General features: G+C 39.7%; 2 protein-coding genes across 4 annotated transcripts in view; one reads left to right on the top strand and one right to left on the bottom strand.

Annotated features, from left to right (window-relative positions):
* Positions 1 to 18,111, bottom strand: part of BABAM2 (BRISC and BRCA1 A complex member 2) — a 357,539-nt gene extending 339,428 nt beyond the window's left edge. Inside the window, exons 1-2 of the mRNA XM_037146619.2 lie at positions 18,022 to 18,111; positions 15,118 to 15,269 (exon numbers count right to left, since the gene is read on the bottom strand). Coding sequence (XP_037002514.1) covers positions 15,118 to 15,245 — 128 coding nt within the window. The 5' untranslated portion in view covers positions 15,246 to 15,269; positions 18,022 to 18,111. The remainder of the gene's footprint in view (positions 1 to 15,117; positions 15,270 to 18,021) is intronic.
* The window catches only part of RBKS (ribokinase), an 88,053-nt gene continuing 81,792 nt past the window's right edge, over positions 18,084 to 24,344 (top strand). For all 3 annotated transcript variants that reach the window (XM_037146622.2, XM_037146621.2, XM_053666965.1), the window contains exon 1: positions 18,084 to 18,599. In XM_037146622.2, the coding sequence (XP_037002517.2) occupies positions 18,511 to 18,599 (89 nt within the window). In that variant the 5' untranslated portion in view covers positions 18,084 to 18,510. The remainder of the gene's footprint in view (positions 18,600 to 24,344) is intronic.

Here is a 24,344-nt window from a genome sequence, read left to right as displayed (position 1 = left end):
GGGAACTCCTCTGCAGGTAACTAACTTCTCTTGCTACTTTAAAGATTCTTTTATCTTTAACCTTTGGCATTTTAACTATGATGTGTCTTGGAGTGGGCCTCTTTGCATAATCTTCTTTGGGACTCTCTGTGCTTCCTGGACTTGCATGTCTAATTAAGGGAGTTTTAATTTAGGGGTGCCTTCACCAAATTAAGGGAGTTTTCTTTCATTATTTTTCTAATTAATTTCCAATTTCCTACTCTTTCTATTCTCCTTCTGGCACCCCTATGATGAGAATGTTGGACCTCTTGGAGTTGTTCCAGAGGCTGCTTACACTAGTATTTTTTTTATTCTTTATTCTTCTCGTTGTTCTAATTGGTTGTGTTTTTTGTTTTGTTTTGTTTTGTTTTTTTGCTTCCTGATGTTCCAAATACTGATTTGATTCTCAGCTTCATCCACTCTACTGTTGTTTCCTTGTAAATTGTTCTTTATTTCAATTAGTGTCTCCTTTGTTTCTTACTGGGTCTTTTTTATGCTGAAGTCCTCAAAAATTTTTAGGAACATCCCTAGAACCACAGTTTTGAACTCTGCATCTGATAGATTGCTTATCTCCATTTTGTTTAGCTCTTTTTCTGGGGTCATGATCTGCTCTTTGATTTGGGCTCTGTTTTTTTTTTTTGTCTCATTTTGGCAGCCTCCCTGTGTTTCTTTCTATGTATTAGGTAGAGCTGCTTTGACTCCATGTCTTGGTAGCATGGCCTAATATAGTAGGTGTCCTTTAGGGTCCAGTGGCACCGCCTCTGTTATCACCTAGGCTGGGTACTCAAGGTGAGCCCACTGTGTGTGCTGTGTACACCCTCCTCTTGTAGTTGAGTCTTGGTTGCTGTTGACATTCAGTAGAAGGGATTTACCCAAACCAGTCAGCTGCAAGGATTGGCCGTGACCAGTTACTACCAACCTCTGCCCACCAAGGAGGATCAGCTGTGTAGGAACAGGGTGGTGGTGCTCCAACATGGCCTGCAGCTGTCCACAGGCTGCATTGGCCCTGAGGTTTCCCAGGTGGTACAGGCCAAAGTCAGCCCACACCTGTGTTTTGCCCAGAACCTCCCTGCCTGAGCTATAAAGCAATCTGAGATAGCTGCTACGTGTGCTAGGCTTGGAGATTCTCAGATGTTCAAACTGTAAATCTAGGCTGGCTGCTGCTAGTGCTGGACCTGGGGCTCACTGAAGCCAGCTGCTGCTTATTTGAGAGGATTTAGGAATTGCGAAGCATAAACCAAGACCAGCCATTCATATGGAAAAGCAGCTCCAATGGGTCAGTAAGTTGGGTAGGGTGGAGTCTCTGGGGATCTTCAGGGAGGGTCAAATGGTGTTGGACAGGTTGTGGGGAAAGGGTTTAGAAAAGGTACAATGGCCTTGCTCACCTTCATACCAGACACTTCAGTTTCTCACTGTATAACACTGGTGTCTTTCAAGCTGCTGTCCCTTTGCTGGAGTGAATCTGAATAGGTAAGTCTGTATGGGCTCCTTAAGAGGAACTGCTTGGGGCTCTAGCAGTTACTTCTACCAACTCAATCTCTGCTGGTTTTTACAGCCAGAAGTTGTGGGGACTTATCTTCCTGGCACTGGAACCCTGGGCTAGGGGCCTGGTGTGGCACTGGGACTTCTCACTCCTGATATATCCCTCCCAAATTTTTATCCATCATTCATGGGTAAGAGACTAGCCCCCTTCCACATCTGCACCCCTCCTACAGTCTGGATGGATGTGGTTTCTTTAATTCCATAGTTGTCGAACTTCCATTCAACTTGATTTCTGACGGTTCTGAGGGATAGTTGTTTTATATTTTAGTTGTAATTTTGGTGTGGTGTGTGAAGAGGCGAGCCATGGCTGTCTATGCCACCATCTTGACCAGAAGTCCATATGTGTTTTTAATATCATTTTTCTAATAATTCATTTTTATTGTATTTTATAAAAAGTTATCACTTGGTGGCAGATTGGAAATTTTTTAAAACATGTTTAAAATTCTGGGGTTTCACCAGTGACAGTTTGAGAAACATGTCTCTAAAGATCCTTTAAATGCTCTAGGTCCTTGGATACAAAGATAAACTGCTTTACTTTTATGTCCCTCAATCTCCTATTCACCTTGGTTTGTCTACTGCGGTAACAAACGCTATGAATTTATTCCGTACCAAAGTTTCTTTTGATATCTCTGCTAAGTTGATAGTAATCAATATAGTTCACTGCTTAAAATTTATCATTAGATTATCTTTCTGGCTGCTTAGAATTTGTAACACTACTTCATTTGTATTCAGATGTAGCTCCAACAAATTATTGCATTCATTCATTATAAGAAAACATTAACTAATTTGATGAACCAGTTTGTAAGGGTCACCCAATCTTGCCACATGACCACCGGCATAACCCATGGCAGTCAGTCATAATTTTTTAAGAAAGTCCCAAAGATATTACATTCCAGCTCAGTTTTCAATCCCAGACATCCACACCTAAAGGGCAGGCCTGCAGAACCCTAAACTCGTGCTGGAAGACCTGCTATCTCTTCAATTTTGCCCATCTTCCTCAACTCTCAATTTTCCATTTGAGCTATTTTTGTCCCCAGAATCCTTTTCTGACTTAAATATTCTTTTATTTCTTATATACATATGTACAGCGATGGATTTAGTAAGTGTATTTATAAAAACCTGCCAATAAAAAATTCCTAATGGTATTTTTATTACACAAAAATGTCATTAGCACTACCCCTGGGATACACTGAGTAAGTACACAGTGTTGTGCTATGAGAAACTATTCCACAATGACAACATTACATATGTTTAGGTAAGATTTACAGCATCATTCAACTGTCCAACTCTTCAGTAATTCAGATAACGGGAAAAAACAACCCAACAATAAAACACCTACTTGAATTTAACTTCTGCACCAGTACCAACTATGAAATTGTATTCCCTCCCCATAGTCTTTAATTTGTAGATACCTACAAACTCTTGTCAAAGCATCTGTTACTCTGAGATCCAGCCCATTTGTAGTAAACTATTGCCTAGAAAATATTTACTCTTTTAGATAGCTACTTTTTCTGAATTTCTCATACTGAACTATTCCTAATGTTTAAGTTTTAGTCCAATTACCTAACAAATTTCAGGATTCTAATGAGTAGTTTTTTTCATGTTCATATCTAAAGATAGCTCATAAATGCAGATGGCTGGAAAATCCATTCCACAGTATAATATATAAAAAAGTGATTCCATTCTTTTCCTGGCCAGTGCTTTCTTGGAAAAAAATCATAATATCTAGTAGAGAAGACCTAGGGTCGAGGCCTGGCCTCCCACCACTTAATACCCAGAATGAGAGTTTCTACCCTCTCAGAGACATATCCTCACGTGTTAAAAAAAATGTCTTTTTAAGGAAAGTTACAAAAACATTCCTCATAGATCTACTGAGGGCAAAGACAGCCTATGGGGGGGAAAATTTTACACTACTCACAAATACTAAATTCATCTATTGCTCATTTCTTCAGAGAAATATATATAAATCTATGTATGTAGCCATTGTCTACTACAGCTCTGAATCTACCATTGGCCTTGGTTAGTATCCACTATGGGATCCCCAGTAAAATCAATTTTAAATTCTTTCCAAGAATGCTACTGAGAGTTTTCTCATTTCTACTCAAACGAAGAGTCCTGATGATAAACCTATACTGGGAATAGCATAGAAAAGTGCCAAAGCTGCTTTCCTTTGCATTCCACTCTTCCTCCAGTCCACTTCTTTTGCCTTCTTTCCCAATGTCTAGCTTTATTCCTAATACCAATGCAAATTTCTCTTCTGCCATCTCACGCTGCTGGGGTCCTAAGCAGAAATTAAGCCATATTCACTTTTTCTTTTTTTTACAAATTACGTTTCTACGTTCACTGTAGAAAATGCTAATAATACAGAAATGAAAGTATCAAGTACCCCCCTCCACTGTTCATCCCTCTTCCTGTTCCTGAGTTCACTGCACTGAATTTGTCAAAATAGCCCTGGCCAGGTGGCAAACTTGGTTGGAGCATCCATCTGTGCATCAAAAAGGATGCGGATTCAATCCCTGTTCAGATCACATACCTAGGTTGTGAGTTTCGTCCTGGGTTAGGGCATGCACAGGAGGCAAACTGTTTGGTTTCTCTCTCTTTCTCTCTCTCTCCCTCCCTTCCTTCCTTCTCTCTAAAATTAATAAACAGCCCTGGCTGGTGTGACTCAGTGGATTGAGTGCAAGCCTGCAAAATGAAGGGTCGCTGGACTGATTCTCAGTCAGGGCACATGCCTGGGTTGAGGGCAGGCCACCAGCTGGGGATGTGTGAGAGGCAACCAATGGATGTCTTCCTTATACACAAGTGTTTCTCTACCTCTCTTTCTTCCTCACTTCTCCTCTCTCCAAAAATAAATAAAATCTTTTTTAAAAAATGTAAAATTAACAAACATATCTTGGAATGAGGATTTAACAAAAGGAGTGTGATAACAGCATTAAGAAAGACAAAAAGACTAACTGTAAACAGAATAGAGAGCACAGAAATAAACCCTCACATATATGGTTGAATGATTTTCACCAAGGGTACCAAAATCATTAAACAGGAAAAAGACTGTCTTTTCAACAAAGAACGTTGGGAAAACTGAATATCCACACGAAGTTGGATCCTTATTGTACACCACACACAAAAATTCTGAATTAAAAATTCAAAATGGATCAAAGACCTAACTAACCACAAGAGCTAAAATGATAAAGCTCTTAGAAAAAAACCTAAGAGGAAAGCTTCATGACACTGAATTTGGCAATGATTTCTTGGGTATGACACCAAAAGGCCAGGCAACAAAAGAAAAAACAGGTAAGTTAGACTTCATCAAAAGAAAAAAACTTGGTGCATCCAAAGACACTATCAACAGAGTAACAAGGCAACCTATGGAATGGAAGAAGGTATTCACAAATCACGCATCTGACAACGGACTGGGACCCACAATATACAGGGTCTGGCAAAAGCAACACCTGCCGGAGTGTGTTTGATAGGGCAATAATATGGTGTGATCATTTATACTTTTAATTTGAACATTTCACCTAAAATGTCACATTGTGTGCTTGAGTACGGTATTGTTATGTCACAGAATTGTGCTTATGATTTTATTATAAAACGGGTGCAATTTATGCCATACTCTGTATTTAGAACTCCTACAATTCAACAATGACAAAAAACAGTTAAAAAATGGGCAAGGGTCTTGAATAGACAATTCTCCAAAGAAGACATACAAATGACCAATCAGAATATGAAAAGATGCTGAATATCACTAATCATTAGGGAAATGCAAATAAAAACCACGATCTGATACCACTTCACATCCATTAGGATGGCTGTTAGTAAAAAAATTTTTTTAACCAAGAAAGAAATAACAAGTGTTGGTGAGGATGTAGAAAACTGGAACCTTTGTGCTTTGCTGGTGGCAATGTAAAATTGTACAGCCACAATGGAAAACAGTATGGAGATTTCCTCCAAGAAATTACACACAGAAGTACCATGTGATCCAGCAATTCCACAGTGCGGAACTGAAAACAGATGCTTGTACACCCAGACTCATAGCAGCAGTATTCACAGTAGGCAAAAGGTAGACGCAATGCAAGTGTCCATTAGTGGATGAATGGATAAACGGAATGTGCTACATTTATACAATGGAATATTTATTCAGCCTTAAAAAGGAAGGAAATTTTAATACACGCTGTAACATAAGTAAACCTTATAGACATTATGCTAAACAACATAAGCTAGTCACAAAAGTACACACACTGCATGATTCCACTTAGTTGAGACATCCGAAGTAGTCAACTCCATAGACAAACACTAAGACAGCGAGTGCCTAGGGCTGAGGGAGAGTGGAAGGAGGAGGTGCTGTTAATGGGCACAGAGTTTCAGTTCTGCAAGACTGAAGGGTTCTGGAGACGGAGGGCGGCAACAGCTGCACGACAGTGTGAATGTGTTTCATGCCACTGAACTGTGCACTGGAACACGGCTAAAGTGGTAAGTTTATGTTATGTCCATTTACCATGTTAAAAAGTACATGCCAAGCCTCCAACTGAACGTGTTAATAATGTAATGAACCACAAAAAAATAGTAAATAATGTCTTTTAAGTGAAGAGTGTCAGGAGTCTGTAGATGAAAAAAAACAATTGTTCTGAGGACATCATACCCACCTAACAGTGGAACATTGAAATGTTCTCCAAAACTACCACTTGATTCAAAATCTCTTATCAATAAGTTTGCAAGAGCAAAGGTTGAGATAAAAACCTTTTCAGAAAACAAAAAGAATATATTTTCAAACAGTCAAGAGAAGCAAGGTCAATGGGAAAAACTACTTTCATAACAAGCCATTAGAAAGATAACCAAATTACTCAGGAAGTGTGGCCCTGAAAAGGAAGATTACAAAATTATTTCTCAAGAATGTGGCACCACAAAACAAGAGCAGTCAAGTAACATGGATGCTGAAGAGGAGCCTGGTCTGCAAGGGGATAAGGTGTATGTGGGCACTTTAACAGTGATGACGTGGGAATCATTCGTTTGGAACCTTAAAACATGTACTAAATGAGCCTCACTTATCTTCTAACCTTAAAGGACTTGGTAAACTTTGTGTTCTAAGGCAACAAAGCTAGTCAAAAACTACCACCTTAAAACTGTACAGAATAAAGGGGACAAAGATAATAGCAGGAGTTTTTGTTTCCTTGAACAATGCAAAGCAGAGCTAGAAATAGACTAAGTGAATCTTCTATGCCCTCTCCTTTACACAGTAAACTGGGTACTTCCCTTTGCCTCTTCCCCTACCCCAACCTCCAGACCAAATGAAGTCACCCAGAAATTCTTTTTCTAGGAGGCATGAAAAGCCCAAAATTCACAACCACCTGAAACTCCAGACCCAGACTTCTTCTAGCACTTACCATCCAGACTCTGTGGGAACACTGTGGAATCCTAGCAAAAGTTCCCAAAGCCAGCAATTTCACAGTTCATGCTAACTTTTTCCACAAAAATACAAAGTACAAAATACAAGTGACAGCACTTTGAAATGTTAAAAGATCCATAAACTGTTTAAGTAACCAAATTACATTATTATAATTAAAAGAAAACCGAACAGGCAGCTACCAGGTTAAAGATCTAAGAGTAGAAAAAAGTATGAGCTGAGGCATGAGGAATAGGGGAACTCTGTTTCTTTTGGGTAAAAAAGCCCAAGAAATAATTCCCAAACAACAAGCTGGACTCAGTAATAGCACTCAAAATATCGACACCCTACACTTGTCCACTGAGTGTCTGGATGCTCTGGCACCCAGATAAGCATCCAAACCCAAGCAAAAGTTCTGCCGTGTAACACTCCAACCCCACCCACTCACTGCCCACAGCAGGTCTCCACCCTCCACCAAAACGCCTACTGTAGTCTGCACGCCTTCTTGAGAGGCCTTCTGTCAAGAACTGTTCCATGTCTCTCCTCAGGACAACTAATGTTCAGTCTTTACTAACTATCGAAAACTGCCACATCTATCTGCTAAAAAAAATTGGTATCCCTAACCCATTCATCCTTCAATCTAGTCAATATTCATAACATATAAAAAGTTTTGCAAATCAGTAAGAAAAAGACAAATATTCCACCAGAAAAATGGACAAATGTCATGGTTTGGTCATTTTTACATGCACATATGTGTGCATGCCAACAAATAAAGTAAAATAAAAGAGCAATTCAATATAATTTCCATCTACTGCATTAGCAAATAATACTATAAAATTTATAATACTGATATTACTAAAACTATAAAGGTACTGGCTCCTCATATACTGCTAGTAGGAGTATAAACTGATTATATATTTCTGGAGAGAAATATAACATGCATGTTTATATGTCTTTACATACATAGTTCAACATACTAAATATATCAAAATTCTTAACATTTACATACTCTTTAGCCTGAAAATTGGAAGTTCACTGACACATAGGAATAGATGCATCCATTTAGGCACTTTTATTTTTTATAGCCCCAGAGCAGATCTCCAGGTAATGAATCTGACAATCACCTAATGAAAGGCCAGGCTGCTGAGGCTCAGTAACTGACAAGCCCACCTAGGCACAGAGCTTCAATTCACATTCTAAAGCCCCACTCCTTCACAGACATGGACAGCCAAGAATCATCAGTTGGGGGGCAGCCACCAACATGAAAGACAGCACAAACCACAGATAATGCAAGGTATGGGGGGAGGCTTTTTTTATACTGGAATTAGTCGAGTGTACCTTGATTTTTACAAAAACCATAATTAATATCCTTACAGAGAAGAGATGACATTGCATCCATGAAACTACAATGTGCGTTGAGGGTCTCCACAATTACAGATCAAGGCTTCCAAAATTCGAAGGGAAGATAAGTTGCAACCTAGACTTCTGTACCTGCCCAAATTATCAACCAAGTTTAAAAATAAAGACATTTTCTGCCCTGGCTGGTGTAGCTCAGTGGATTGAGCACAGGTCTGAGAACCAGAGGATCGCGGTTCAATTCCCAGTCAGGGCACATGCCTGGGTTGCAAGCCAGTTTCCTGCAGGCCAGTTCCCAGCAGGGGATGCACTAGAGGCAACCATACATTGATGTTTCTCTCCCTCTCTCCTTCCCCTCTAAAGATAAATAAATAAATAAATATTTAAAAAGTAAAATAAAGACATTTTCAGACTTCCAGAAACTCCAAAAATGAACCTCCCCCTCTCCCTTTCATAGGATGCTGTTGGAGTACATGCTCCAACACAGAAAGAGGGCACCAGAAATACATGAGATTCAACACAGGAAACAGGCAAAGGGAAATCTACCATGAGAGCTGCAGGGCACAGGCAGACTACAGTCATTCCAGACTAAAGACGTGCTCCCACCAATCTTCCCACCTTAGCAGATGGCATGACCATCTACCCACTCTCTCAAGCTCTCTCAAACCCCAAATTCAACATTCTTATGGTTTTACCTTCGAAATAGCTTACAATCCATCTGCTCCCTTCTTGCCATCTCTATTGCCACCACCCTATTCTAAGACTCCATCACCTCTCACCTGATCTATTGTAATGGACTGGCTAACTAGTCTGCCTTATCCTGTATAAGCTATTTCCCCTATAACAGAGATTTTTTAATATAAATAAGATCATGTGACTCTGCTTAAAATCCTCTAGTATCTCCTCATTCCATCCAGAATTAAACTCAAATTTCCAAATACAGCTCACAGACCTCTGCATAATCTGGCCCCTGACTATCTTTAGAGTCTCATGTCCCTCCCAGCCCCTCTCACTACATTCCAGCCACAGTGGCCTACAATCCTTGACTATGTGAAGCTCCACCCCACATGTGCACACTGTATCCTTTTCCCATCCACTTCCCCAACTCTTCACACTGAATTACTCTCATCTTTCGTGATTCAACTTAAATGTCACTTCCTCAGAACTTTCCTGACCATCAGCTCTCAATTAGTCCCTCACCGGGTCAGTTTCCCTTCATTTCCTTTTCTCAGTGAGTTAAAAACAAAAAAAGGGGAGCAGGCTTATTAACTGGATTATGGTATGTCCTAGTAGAACAGTATGCAACTATTTAAATGAGGCTATCAAAAAGTATGCAGAATATATGGCTCAGCAAGACAATTTTTAAAAATTAGAAGAAGATGGAAAAGGAGAATTTTTCCTACCAGCTACCACATGGCACTCTATAAAGTTGTAATAGTTAAGACAGTATAGAACTGGCACAAGGGCAATGAGGCTGACATGTCGGGACAGGAAGCCTGGAAACAGATCACATGTGATGTAAACTTGACCTAACAGCAGCAGCATCACAGATCCATGGGCAAAGGATGGCCTTCTCAATAAACGACGCTGGGGTAACCAGTTACCTAGATGGGGGGGGGGGGGGCGGGGGAGAATATAGCCCTATCTCACAACATATTTTATAGAAAATATAAATTTCTATTTAAAGACCAAAAAGGAAAGCAGGTAAACTTTAAAATTCTTAGAAGAAGATTTATTACTTTGGGGTAGGTCAGAATTTCTTGAAATTGTCACTTCCTCTCTCTTACAAACACACACACGAGCACAAATCTAAAAATTATATACAGGGTCCAGCAGAAGTAACACCTCCTTGAGTGTGGTTGGTAGGATAATAATTTACAGTTTTAATTTGAACATTTCACCTAAAATGTCATATGGAGTGCTTGAGTGTGATATTGTCATGTTACAGAATTACATGCTTTTGATTTTGTAATAAAAGATTTTGTAATAAAAAGGGGTATTATTTGTGACGGACCCTATATCTTAATAAATGTGATTTCATGAAAATTAAAACTTCTGGATATCAGCAGCACCAAATGAAGAATAGAAACCGCAGATTGAATGTAGACACTTATAATACATACAACTGCCGAAAGATCAGTATCCAAAATGTTTAGAGAATGTTTTAAAATCTATACAAAAATATAAATAATCACTAAAAAGATAGACAAAGGATATTACCCCCCAAAAGAAATCTGAATTGGTAATAAAGATATGAAAAGACATTTCACTACACTAGTAATCAGGGAAATACAAATTAAAACCATGAGATACTATTTCACACCCATTAACTTGGCAAAAATTTAAGCCTGACAACACAGAGTATTGTTGAGGCTGTGAAATAAAGGGAGCTCTCATTTCTGGTAGAAAAAAATTGATACAACCAGGCAATATCTAATAAGATAGAAGATGCCTATACTCCAAGAGCCAAAAATTCTACTTCTAGAACTACTCTCTAGAGGGGCACCTTTCAAACTTTTTTGATCATCACAAACATATTCTGCCTTGTGACCCAGTGCACACATATTTATTTAACTGAAACAAAAATTCACAAGAGTTTATTTTTATTACATGTCATACAATCTAACAGTTTCCATTGTATTTTCATTCATTTTTTAAATGTTGGAGTGACTCACTTCATTGATTTTGGAACCACTAAGTATAAACATACCCAGTTCAAAAAAACTCTGCCCAAGAAAATATTCTCATATATATCTTCCTGCACAAAAGTAGAAGCTTCATTATGACATTCTTTGTCAAAATAAACTTAAAAGAACATAAAAGTCAATCCATAGGAGAGTAAATAGAAAACTGAGGACATATTCATTCAACAAAGAAGAACTAGGACCTGAAGTATTAATAAAGATAAATTTCGTGAACTTAATACTAAGCAAAACAAGCAGGTTGCAGAAGACTACATGTAGTATGATATGATTTGTTTGAACTTATTAAACATGTGAAACAAGACTATATATTGTTCAGAGACACATTTTTCCACATTGAATATATAGTATATAAAGCTATGCACAGAGAAAAAGAAAAGAGATCCCAGAAAAGAAGGTGAAAGGAAAAAGTCAAGTGAAAAATTAGATATTAAACTGTTAATTAAGAGTTTCCCATCTTAAAATTAAAGTTGCCTCCTAGGTCAGCAGCTTCCTTCCAAGCACCAGACTAATAAAGAAAGGTTCAACTGCCCTCTAGAGAGCTATATTGAGACCAGTCTTCAAAGCTCACAACACTCGTCTTTTAACACTGTTCTACTGAGTAGTCAAGTACCCTGAGTATCTATTTTTAACTAGCTAATGAAATTCAGAACATGGACAAAAAACGAACAGGTACTTGTGGGCGGATGAAATGTCACAGCAGATGCCCCAAACACAGCTATGCGCCAATGAGGTTGAGTCACTGTGATATGCTGAAAAAAGATATTAAGGCTCAGCTGCCACAGGTTGCAGTGAGCCCTCTCTGCTTTCCTGTTATATTTGCCAGGCATCATTCCAGAATGCTGGGCACTCAGACATCTTCGAGAATAGTAAATCACTAAAAATGACAAAATATGGCATCTTACAAACAGCATATGCTCATGATCAAATTAACACAGAACAGAGAGCTAATAAACATTCAGTGGGCTCATGGAATAATTCCCTAAAATTAAAAATCTGGCCCCTCTAGGTCTCACTATGTATTCCGCCTAAAAGAGTAAACCCAGCTCTGTAATTTCAAACATGTCAATTCATTTGTCAGGCAATGTTATTTAAAAGGATTACGTGTAACAGAATTTAAGCAATAAGCTACCAGACCAATAAACATGCTTCTGAGCAAGTCCAAACCACTCTGATCTCCAAACCAAGCAGCTTCCCTAGGAAAACATCTAACCCATTCATTGATTCAACCCTTACTTACTGTACTACATGTCAAAGTATACCTGAAGGAGGCATAAAAATATACTAAACAAGAACCCTGCCCTTAGCATACTGAAAGCCTAGCAATGGAGTTTGAAAACATACAGTCTTAAGACAAGGTAGGAAGGTTTGGGTGCCACAAGGGAAATTATAGATGAACTGCTTTTTTAAAAACCTATTGTGAATAGATTCTTGCCTATCTATTCCTCTTGTAAGCCAGATCTAAAATATAGATACTTAGACCTCATCTCTCCAAGATCAGGTAGGTATATACTGTATAATAACAAGACTGGTTCTCATGACTCTTAAAATTCAGTCCTCATTTTACACCTTCTATGTATGCTGTGTCCTACAGGGTGTGTCCTTGGAGTTAACAGAAGTCACAAATGTGCATCCCAATTCTTATAACTATCTCTCTCTATCATCAATAAATAAAAAAATTAAAAGAAAGGGAAATGCTAAAAGTGACACCAAAAAGAAACCATTCTTGTCCCTAATTCTGCCATGGTTTGGCTACAGGAACTTGAGAAATTCACACTTGAGGAAAGAAAGACTAAAGAAAGAACTGTTAATGAACTTCTAAAATCATTCCTAAATCTTTCACATAAGTACTATATAAAAGGCATCAATAATGGTTTAAATTAATAAGTCTTTTCATATCGTTGTATACATAGCAACTTTATTAATGCAGGTAGAGGTATTTTTATTCCTTTTTTAAATCTGAATAAAATAAATTCCATAAATACTAAACATCATCAAATGCCATTTCAAATATTTTTCACAGAACTAGTCCAGACAGGGGCAGGTCTGGCAGACTCATTTCAAAGTTATCATCAGATCCACTATTTACACTTAAACATTCAACTAAACATTCAGAACCTAGGAGCACCAGAGAGAGAGTTTGCAGAAAAGAAGTGAAATGACTTTATATCAACGAACCCAACTCTTCTCTTAGGATACATATAAAGAAGCAAGAAGTTCAGATTTATATCATCTTACATAAACCAGTCCCCAGTCTTCTGACATCAGTCCCCTGCATGTCTTCAATATCTCTGAAAAGAATGTGTGTGACAACTAGAGAATAAAGACCTATTTTTGTGTCCTATCCATTCAGACCAAGAACCATCCCTGGTTCACAGGTGTGTTTGCTTTTCAATGACAACTCTACTGAGATATAATTCTCATGCCATAAAATTCACCCTGATAAGTGCACACTTCAGTCATTTTTAGTATATTTACAGAGTTGTATAACCAACACCACTACCTAATTTTAAACATTTTCTTCACCCCAAAAAGAAACCCCATACCTATTAATTAAATTGAAGACAATACCATATCTTTTAAAAAGAACCCTACTATTCCAATGACATGTCCAACCAACTATCTTACTACTAAAGAATGTCACTCTCTATCCTTATATCCACGTCTTCAGCTAAGTCAAAAAATAGCAAGATTTGTAGAAGGCAAAAGGCAAAGAGCTTAAAAAGAAAAGCTATAGAGAATCAGGAATGTAACATTTCTAGTCAGAAAGTGCTCAAAAAATGATGGAGTTGTCAAAAGGACACAAAAGCCAGCTCCCATTGATGAGCTCCCAATGACAAAGGCTAAACCAACTGAGTAATAAAATAAAAGAAGATAGTGTCTGGATATTAACCCACCAGGCAAGATAAATACATAAAAATTCATACTGATATGAATAAATAAATAATCTTGGGGGAAGGGATAGCACTTCTTTATAGCAGAACTGAAATTAATACATGTGGAAGGAATAAGGGAAACAGAAAATCACTCTTAGGCAAGCACCAAAGCAAAGACAGTTGCAGGTAAGAACAGTCTGTAGATGCTGAAATCAATGGTCAGAGGTACAGTGAGAAACAGAACATGTACACAGTCTCAATGCATCATTCTACAAGATGCTTACTACTTACAAAGGGAAAATCACTTAACCTTAGAGAGAAGACACCTGGGATTCACAATCTAAGCATACCAGTAACAAGATATATGAATGTTGTGCACATGTGACACACTGAAGAGGTACAACACTACTTCTGTAATATTCTTGCAAAAAGTGTATTTATTTTTTTTTGTACTTTGCATTTCTCACTCTAATAAAGAGAAAACACTAGACGAACCCATACTGAGTGATACTTTACAAAGTCACTAACCAGTGCTATCTTTAAAATTGTAAAAAACAAAGTCAGGTACTGTCATAGGCTGGGGAGACTAAGAAGACATGACAGCTAACACAGTTTATATCCTGGAGGTCCTGGACCAAAACAGGGCATTAATGGGAAAACTGGCAAAATTCAAATAAGGCTTGTAGAAAAACTGACCGTATGGTAACAATATTAATTTTCTTTAGAATTTTTGTATATCTTATGTCAATCTAAATTTATTTCAAAATAAAAAGTTCAGTTTTTTTTAATGCCACTTCTGTAGGCATAAGATCTCACAATTTCAACCCCATTATGAAAAATGACTCATTTTCATTACCTATTATAATTTTCCTATTAGGAAAGACTATCAAATGATGTCAAATTCAGAATCTCAAAACCCAATTCTTATAGTGCATACTGGATTACAGAAGACATAACTAGAAGACAAATCAGTGAATGAAAAATACACTTGCCAAATTCAACATAGCATACTGTTTGTTAACAAAGATATACACCCCCCCACCAAAGGACACAAAGCAATGATCATAAAGGAATGGCCCACAACACAAAAAAACAACTTAAAACATAAAAGGTCAAGAACTGGACAAAACCAACTGAATCATGTGATAAAATCATGACGTGATGGACTTCTGTGGCCAATTTTCATGAGTCTGGCACAAAAGACTTTCCATTAGGTAAAGGTTGGATTGGTTCTGTTACATACCCAGATTTCAAGTCAGTTATCCTCAAACAGTTTGTAGCATCCAGTCCCACCTTTCCATTGCGGACCACACTAGATATGAATGGGGAAAGCATTGGAGAAATTCGGTTCAAGGCCACTTCTGGGGACATTTTAACTGGACTTGTAAATCACCACTGAAAGCAGAAAGAAAGAATGGTGATCAGAGTATCCAGAAGAACTCCATATAACAAGCTTCCTGAAAACTGGCCCAGCATGAAGAAGTTTCTCTTGCAGGAATAAATACAGTGCCTCATTTCCTGTCTTAAGCAGCTTCTCCCAATGAAACCATCTCCCTGCTACTTACCTAGTTGGGACACAGACTACACCACTGCTTTTTGGGAACAGTGGAAACCCTTGAAATCCAATTCCCTCCTCCTTTCCAAAGCTGATTTCTACACTGCCATGCTCCACTTAGTGCTTGCTGCCCCATTCTGTTTTACAACTGGCAGGTTCCACTTTAGTTGAGGCCTTAAGGGGCCTTCACTGACGACCCTCTCCCTCTCCTTCTCCCTCTCCCTCTAACGTGCAAAACCCACCTACCACTAGGTTAGGAATCCTCTTCCTGTGAGCAAGAACATTGCTGATCACACTATATAAAAACCTAGAACAAGCATAACTTGCTTGCAATTGGAACTTACTAGAAATTACTTTCTTCTGATAGACATCTCTTCTTAACTGTTCCTGCACAGGGTATTATAACTACCTGCTTAGTGACCTCTTCCCTGGAGAGATCTCAAATTAAACACCCAATAAACACTTTAAAATAAATACATGAATAAGGAGACAAAAGCTAGAGAAATACTTATGCGTGGAGAGAATATGCCCTCAAAAAATTTGGTAGAGAACAGAATATCTGAAGAATAGATGTAGCAAAAATCTACTTAAATCATGAAAACATATACCCATCCAGATACTTGGCAACACAAACACAGATCAAAAAGTCTTTGTAAAGCACTAAGAAGTTCTTAAACTTGAAAATACAAAAATAAAACCAAATAAACCATATCTAAATTACTTGGAAACCCACGGGGGTGGCGGAGGGAGTACATGAATTCCTCTGAATAGATTTCTAAATGAAAGCCTCTACTTTCAGAGGTGATTAAGTCAGCTTAGATGATCATTTTCTTCCTCAATCTCAAAGGATAACCCCACATCAAAAGCAGTTAATTTCCTGCAAGTTACAAGTAAATAATGTTCTGGTTCTAGTTTCCATGTATTATATACCATATGAGAACTTACATGTTCCTGCTGAAATAAATGCTGAAAACTAGTACCTCTTTTAATCATTTCAGACAGTAATGAAGGAAAGAACTGCAGTGATCTTTCAAGAGATAATAATACTGTGACCCTTCTGGGTGATGACACACAGAGGTATCTTTGAGTCAGTAAAAGCCTTATACTTTAAAGCCGAAGTCATCCTCTCTGTAAATATAAAACAAGCTCCTCTCCCGAACACTCAACAGACAACCTTCTTCCACCATTCCAATATGTCATCATAGAGTAAGAATAAACATTTAATGCATGGTAGTATCCACTTCATAGATAAGAAAACTAATACTTAGCAAGAATATCTAACTTGTTCCAAGTCACCAACCTAGCAAGCAGGAGGAACAGAATTCAAATCCAGGTCTCTCTCGAAGTACACTATTGTCATCTTCCTCTCAAATAAACACAACTTTAATCACTAAACAGAAAAGTATCAAAGTGAAATTTTTAAGTAAACATCTTGTAAAATTTTGACAAAATGGCATGAATTTAAAGTCATGGTTGCTTTACAACTAGAAACAAATTAGACTACTGCTGAAGTTGGCCTGATCAATGGCACTAGTCAAATGCTAAAGGGAACCAACCTGCACCAGAGGCCAAACTATACTTAAGGTGCCTACAACCCATTCATTCTATTTCAGCAACTGTCATGACCTTAGAATGACACCTGAAGGAATGAATTTCTTTGTTTCTAGAAGAGCCAAAATACAACTTTTTGACAGTTCAAGGTTTCATGCAGTGTTAAAATCCGTTTCAAGTGTGAGGTGCTGTGACTTCTCTAAAGGAGAAGGAAAAAATACTCCAAAATCCGAGGTCACAGAATAGATGATGCTCCTTTGGTGCAGTCGCTCTGAGCCAGGGGTGTGGCTGGAGGGATCATCCCCCAGTAGTAGCTTTTACAATTCTCAACACTGTAATACATGTCAGACAGGCAAAAATGTATGGTGGCCAGCCTCCTTTGAACGCCAGTCAGGAATTTGTATTTCCTGATTTTGACATATTACAGAAGGAAAATGCAGAAATACAATTTTTACAGGTGTCTGCTGACTCAAAATAAGGTCACATAAGATCTTTTGATAGGCCTCCTGGGGAATACAAAGACGTCTACAGCGTCGTCCAGTTTCTTGCAATTAAGATGGGATGACAAACACGGAAACATGTGCCCTGTTGACGTCATGGAACGGAAAGGGGTAGCGTCCAGCTGCGTCACGTTAACGTCATGCAACGCACGAGGGAAGTTACACCGAAGAATTTTTCAAAGGGGGAGCATTTAAGCAAAACAAGCCAGCTGAGACCCAAAGAATGACCACCCCTCTCTAGGAGACATTTAAAAGGGGCACCCTCCCTTCTCCTAAATTGTAGGAGTCCACTAAACCGGAAGGAGGAGGTCAGGTTAATCCGGGACCAGGGGGCGGGCTAGGTGAGGAGAAAGAGTAACTCCTGGCCTTGGGGTCTCCGTCTTGAGGGAACCAGCGTGAGGGGATGAGCAGGGCATCTTTGGAACAGGGGCCTTCTCCACAGGAAAGGGAGGCGAGCTCTGGGCATATTTAAACCACGGTCCTCAGCACCACCTGTGCGACTCGGGATCCAACCTCCCCACACCAGCCCCAGTCTAGGTACCTGGAACTTAATCCGTTCGGTAACCGGCGACTACTTGGGGTACAGGTTACCCGAGCGCGCCCCCGAACGACGCACAGACCAGCGCGCGCACCGCGGGCCAGTGCGTGCGCGCCCCCGGACGTCCGCCCCGCCCCGCCTGCGGCCCAGCCTGGCGGCGTGCGCGTCCCAGGCCGCACGGAGCTGCTGTTCAGGAAGGCGTCCCCGTACTGCCTGAAAGATCCTTCCTCGGCACCTTCCTCGAGCGTGGCGAACAGCGCGGAGGCTAGAACTATCGCAAGGGCCTTATAAGGAGAGGCCGTGCAGGGAGACAATTCCTGGAAGAACTGGGGACAGTTGGGGGGCGGAGTTATTCGGGCATTCAGGTGGGCGACCCGCCTAGACGTCTGGAAGGCCCGGGTAGTTAGGGAGCGTAGGACTGGAGTCTCTGGTTACGGGGTCGGACAAAGGGTAAAGGTTACCCTCCAGATTGGAGAGCGCCACCTTAGAGCCATGGCCGCGTCTGGGGAACCCGGGAAGCAGTGGCAGGAGGAGATGGCGGCGGTAGTGGTGGTGGGCTCCTGCATGACAGACCTGGTCAGGTTAGTCTGGGGCCAGGTTGAGTCGGGCTGGGGGAGAGAGCGAAGTGTGTGCTCTTCTCTCTGCCTGGAGACTGGGGCGTTGGAGATGGAGAGGGCCCCCTTTTGGAGTGCGCTACAGGTTTCCCCAGCACGCAGCGTGCATTGATGGGGTGGAGGAGGTGGGATAAGTTTGTCAGGTGAAGGAACATAAAGGCCAGGATATAGTGAATGCCCTAATGGTACCAGAAGCGCCTGCTCCTGTTTTCTTGACCAGGTTTCAAAGCCTCTGCCCTGGCGAGCTGAGTGAGTTTGGCCAAGTCATTTTTACCCCCAAGAATGGGTTGTGCCTGCCTCTGCGCTGTTGTGAGGACTAATGAAATAAAGGGTTTTGTGGCCCCGAATACTATCCAGGTTGGGTATTCTTCGTCTGAACTTGTATAAAGGAGTGGAGCAGAGGTCAATAAGGCGATGATCGGTCACCTTTCACCGTACTGATTGTTGACAGTCCTCAGTATTTCATACTTGCACTTATTTTACATTATTCTAATAACCATGGGCTACCCATGGCAACCCAAGTGTGAGTCAAAAAAAATGGTAAACAAATATTTACAACCACTTTTAAAAGTGATCAAATAATGAAAGAAAATATGCTCAATGGAAATAATTGAGTTAGATTGGTGAGATTATCTAGAGATCCTTTCAGTTCTTTTTTTAATGAAAATGGCTTTTCTGATTATAAAAGTATTCATTATTTTTTTTAAAGATTCCAAGAAAATCCTACCACTGATACAGCTTCAGTTTAATATTTCCATGAGTAGCATTTCAGATACAGTGCTATTTTTATATTAAAAAAATTGAAAAATTGGTCAGGCCGTACTGCCCCAAGACCTCATCTGCCCCAAGACCTCACTTTTTCGAAGGATGGCAGAGAACCTAGAAATAAAAAGGACTTGAGACAATCAAAATAAGTCACCAAATCCCTGCACTAAACCTGGGTTTTACTTGGAAAATAGTTCTAGGATCTTCACCTCCTCACCTTAATGTTTCATAGCTTAAAATGTTTCTAAGTTCATATATCCAGGCCAAAATTGGGGAAGTGAGAGTAGAAAGGGGAGGGACTGCTAGGGGCAGATACAGTGATTGTTAGAAACCTGAAAGCGACTGGGAGTGTGTAACAACAAGTAACAAAGAGTTTTAAATGCCAGTGGCCTTTGTTTTTCCACAAATATTTGAGCTACCTGTCAGACACTGCCAAGACAGATGTGCTTCCTTTGGTGAGAGAGCATAATGTTCAGTCTAGCAAAGAGGCTACACATCCTTTTGTAGAGCAAGAGTCAACAAAACTCTGTAAAGGGCCAGATAGTAAATACTTAGGGTCTCTAGGTCACATCTGTTTTTTTAACAACCCTTTTAAGATGTAAAAACTATTTGTATCCCCCAAACCTTGCAGAAACAGCCTTCAGGCCACAGTTTGCTGGGAGCCCACTATAGTAATTAAGTTAGTAATAGGACTCTTTTCAAGAAAAGATAATATGGTACTCATTAATTTTTCATAGTAGTATAAAGGGCATGTGTTTCTTTTTAGTAATAGTTTCATCAAATATATTGAAAGTTTGTTACCTAAAGGAATAAACCTGCAATAAACCTTTAGACATCTAAAATAATTCATTCCCTAGAAAATCCATCTAGCTGAATGTTTACCATAGGTGAAGTGGCAGAAGAGTAAGAGAGCTAAACAGTTTTCCCAAGTAACCTCCGTAAGCAAGAGTGTCAGGGTTAATATTCAGGGCCACTTCCTTGTTCATCTTAAATCAGAGTTTTCTGTGAAGCTTGACCACCAGACATTAAAGGTAATTACAATACTTCCTAAAATCAATACACTTGCCCTGACCCATGTGGCTCATTTGGTTGGGTGTTGTCCAGCAAAGCAAAAGGTCACTGATTCAATTCCTAGTCAGGGCACATACTTGGGTTACAGGTTCCATCATCCCAGTGGGTCCCTGGTTGGGGCATGTGTGAGAGGCAACTGATTAATGTTTCTCACCCTCTCTATCTCCCTCCCTCCCCCTCTCTAAAGATAAATAAAATCTTTACTCTTTAACTTTGGGGATGGTGGAGTGTTAGAAACCCATGTTAGCATCTGTCAGGGTTTTACTATCTCATGTCAGAGCTGGAGGAGTTTAGAAATGATTTATCCCAGCCCTTCAGTTTATAGGTAAGTAAACTGTACCACCTCTCTAGTGTCTCCTCTCTTGCTGTCATCTTTCCTGAATAAGAGGTGTCTACTCTTCACATGAAAATTTTATTCCCGTAGACTCTTTCACATGACATTTCTACAAACTTCTCATGGTATCTGACTACTTCTGCCTCTGAAGCTCTTACACAAAATACTTGAATATTGTATTTTTAGTTAAAACCCTGCATCAGTGATAAACTTGAGTCCTGCTTTACTAGTTATGATACATATCACAATTGTATTAGTTCCCTATTGCTGCTGTAACAAATAGTCACAAACTTAATGGCTTAAACAATACAAATTTGGTACAGTTCTGGAGGTCAGAGGTCTGACACAGATCTCACTGGGCCAAAATCAAGGTGTCTGTGGGACTGTGTTCCTCTCTAAAGGCCCTAGGGGAAAGCTGTTTTCTTGCCCCTTCCAACCTGTGGCGGCTGCATACATTCCTTGACTCATGGCCCCTTCCTCCATCTTCAGAGCCAGCAACTGGTCAGTCCGGTCTCTGTCATGGCATCACTCTGGCACTCCCACTTCCGCCTCCCTCTTCTACATCGTAAGGACTCTTTGTGATTATATTCGGCCCAAACACATAATTTAGGGCAGTCTCCTTATTTTAAGGCATCTTATTAGCAATCTTAATTACCGTTGCCTTGTAACAACATATATGCAAGTTCCAGGGACTACAATGTGGACATCTTTGGGGCAGGGGGAGGGGTGGGGAGGCATTATTACAGTGGTTAAGCTTAAAGTCAAAAAGATTTGTAATTCTTAGAGGACCACTGAAGCCTATCAGTCCACCCACATTTTACAGCCAAGGTACCCAAGAGAAGTTAAATTACTCACCCCACATTACTCAGCCAACAGGGGCTTAGAGAAAGCTGCAATCCAGGTTTCCTGACCTTTCTTTCCATTATATCATACTCCCTCCACCTCTATCTAGTATTTAGTGCCCTTTTCATCCACAGTTCATTTGAGAGCTTGTAGTCTGTACATTTATTAACTGTTTGCTGTGTAAGTTAATAAGGAATAACAACTGAGGATTTTTAATTCTCACATCTAAAGATAATATCTTCATTACTTTTCATTTTACTTCTAAGTTTATCTGTACCTAACTGGATACCTACGCCTATGCTGTAGAATCACTAGAAATGAAACTACTTCCGTAACTCAGCCCTCTTGGATGGCATCCAAGTCTAACTCACTTTATATATTACATTACTGTGTGCCAGACACAGCTAATTCAATCAATGAGCAACGTTTTTTTATTCGTTTCTAATTTTAGTTTTCTATGAATAGTAAGCTCCATACTAATAATTTTTTAAATCATTAACTTACCTAACATGGCAAACAGTGAACATTATTTAATACCTACCTGTATTTGTCATTATTCTCTTCCTTCCTTTTGAACACTCATCTCTGAAATTCCACGTTGCTAAAATAAATCAAGCCTGTCATTGTGGAAAATTAAGTCAGTTCCTCCAAAGACAGATGACCATGAAAACCCAATAACAAATGAATTTTTTCAACATTAGGCTCACACGCCTTGGTTAGTCATGCTTTCGCTAGTAACCTTTATTTCTTATGACATGCATCACACATTTTTCAATTATTCATTCAACAAGTATGTGTTGACTTTATACTGTGTGCCAGGCACTCTTCTTAGGTGCAAAGGATACAGCGAAGAAAAGCACAGCCAAAAATCCCTGCCTTGTGGAGCTTACATCCTTCTGTGGAAGAAGACAGTATCAGTAGGAATAAGTAAAGTACCCAGTATGTTAGATAAATGCTAAGGAGGAAAATAAAGCACAAAAGGGAGGTGGGGTGGCAGTGGCAATTTTAGATCACTGGCCAGAGAAAGCCTGAGAAGCTGATTTTGAGTAAAGATGTGAAGGAGGAAAAGAAGAAAGCCGTGCAGATACGGGTCTTCCCCACGTGCAAAAGCCCGGAGGTGGGAGCATGCTGTTATGATCAGTGTACGACAAGGAGTTCGGTGTGGCTGAGGAACACTGATGATTAAAGGATGTTAGGTCAGAACCTGAATGAGATGGAAATCCGTTGGCAAATTTGAGTGGAGAAGTGACATAATCTGACTTACATTTTAATATAATCCCCCTGGGAGCAATGTGTGAGGGTGGATTGAAGGTAGGCAAGGGCAGAAGTAGGGGGACCAGTTCAGATGATCACAGTAACCTAGGCGAGAAGAACCTAGCTCCAAAGCAGTGCAGGTGGGAAGAAGCGAGCATCTTTTGAGTGTATTTTGAAAGCAGAGCTGGCAAGATTTGCTGAGTACAAGATAGGCCAAGGATTACTCCAAATTCCACGCCTCCGCAGGCGGAAGGGGACATTACCTCTGCTGAGATACAGGAGATTGTGAGCAGAGCAAGGTGGGTAGGGGGAGGGCGCTGTCAGGAGCGGAGGGTAGACGTGTGAGATCCGAGGTGCCTGTTAGACATCCAGCTGAAGGGTCAGCAAGGCTGGTGTATGAGTTTAGATTTTAGAGGACAGGTCCAGCTGCGGATGTAAATTGGAGAGTCCTCCATGCATAGTCGGTATTTAGAGCCGTGGGGCAGGATGAGATCACTGAGGGTCTGAGCTCCTAGGGCACTCCAGCATTTAGAGGACGCATCTCTTAACATAATTTGTCTTCTGCGTCCCAGGCTCTCTGTACCACTGACATTTGCTTTGAGACAAGTCTAGTAGAAAACCATGTTTACATTTCCACGGCAATAGACTGTGATGTCAACTCAAACCCTACGTTATCCCTTTCCATGCTCCAATTAAAAGTGATAGCTTGAGAGATAAGACTCCTGCTCAACCAAGCATCCAAATTTAATCCTTGGCAAGTCAGGAAATGATTGCTTAGTTCTCAGAAGATTTTAATTGCATAGTGGAATAAGTGAATTTAGAAGCTTTTCGATCCAAAGCAGATGAAACATTGAACCTATGTTACTAAAGAAGAGAAAAATCAGCCAAAATTTTATACTGTACCAAGAATGTGTTTGACATAGTTACCCTGTAACCTGCATTCACCAGAAGCCTCTTGACTTGTCATATTTAGAATATAAAAATCTTTTGCAGTCACAATTTCAGAAAAGCAAGAGCCAAAGGAATATTGGTTCAAAAAGTATCATGCCTTCCCAGTGTTAGAGGAATATAATATCCTTTATTGTTCTTTCTACCACTTACATTGGCCTTGAAAGTTGCTTATCGGTTACCAATCAGTATTTAAATTACCGTACTTTGCTGTGTGTAATGCGCTTCTGTGTATAGTGTGCGTCCACATTTGTGGCCCAAACTTTCAGGAAAAAGATCTTTCATTTTAATTTTGTAATTTAATTTATTTATTTATTTATATTTAGAAACAAAAACGATTATTGTATTCCAGGGCATTATTTTGCTTATGGATATCGTTATTGCTTTTCTAGAGTTGCACTTTTAATGCATAAGCATCAATAAAAGAATTAAAAACATATATGGATAGTGCTCATTACCTATATATAATGCCCATCCTTATTTTTCCCTCGAAAATT

Source organism: Artibeus jamaicensis, unplaced genomic scaffold, assembly GCF_021234435.1.
Source record: "Artibeus jamaicensis isolate MK-2021 breed Jamaican fruit bat unplaced genomic scaffold, CSHL_Jam_final contig_465, whole genome shotgun sequence".
NCBI classification, from domain to species: domain Eukaryota; kingdom Metazoa; phylum Chordata; class Mammalia; order Chiroptera; family Phyllostomidae; genus Artibeus; species Artibeus jamaicensis.
The sequence above is the reverse complement of the archived record's forward strand: the minus strand, read 5'-3'. Positions and strand labels throughout refer to the sequence as shown.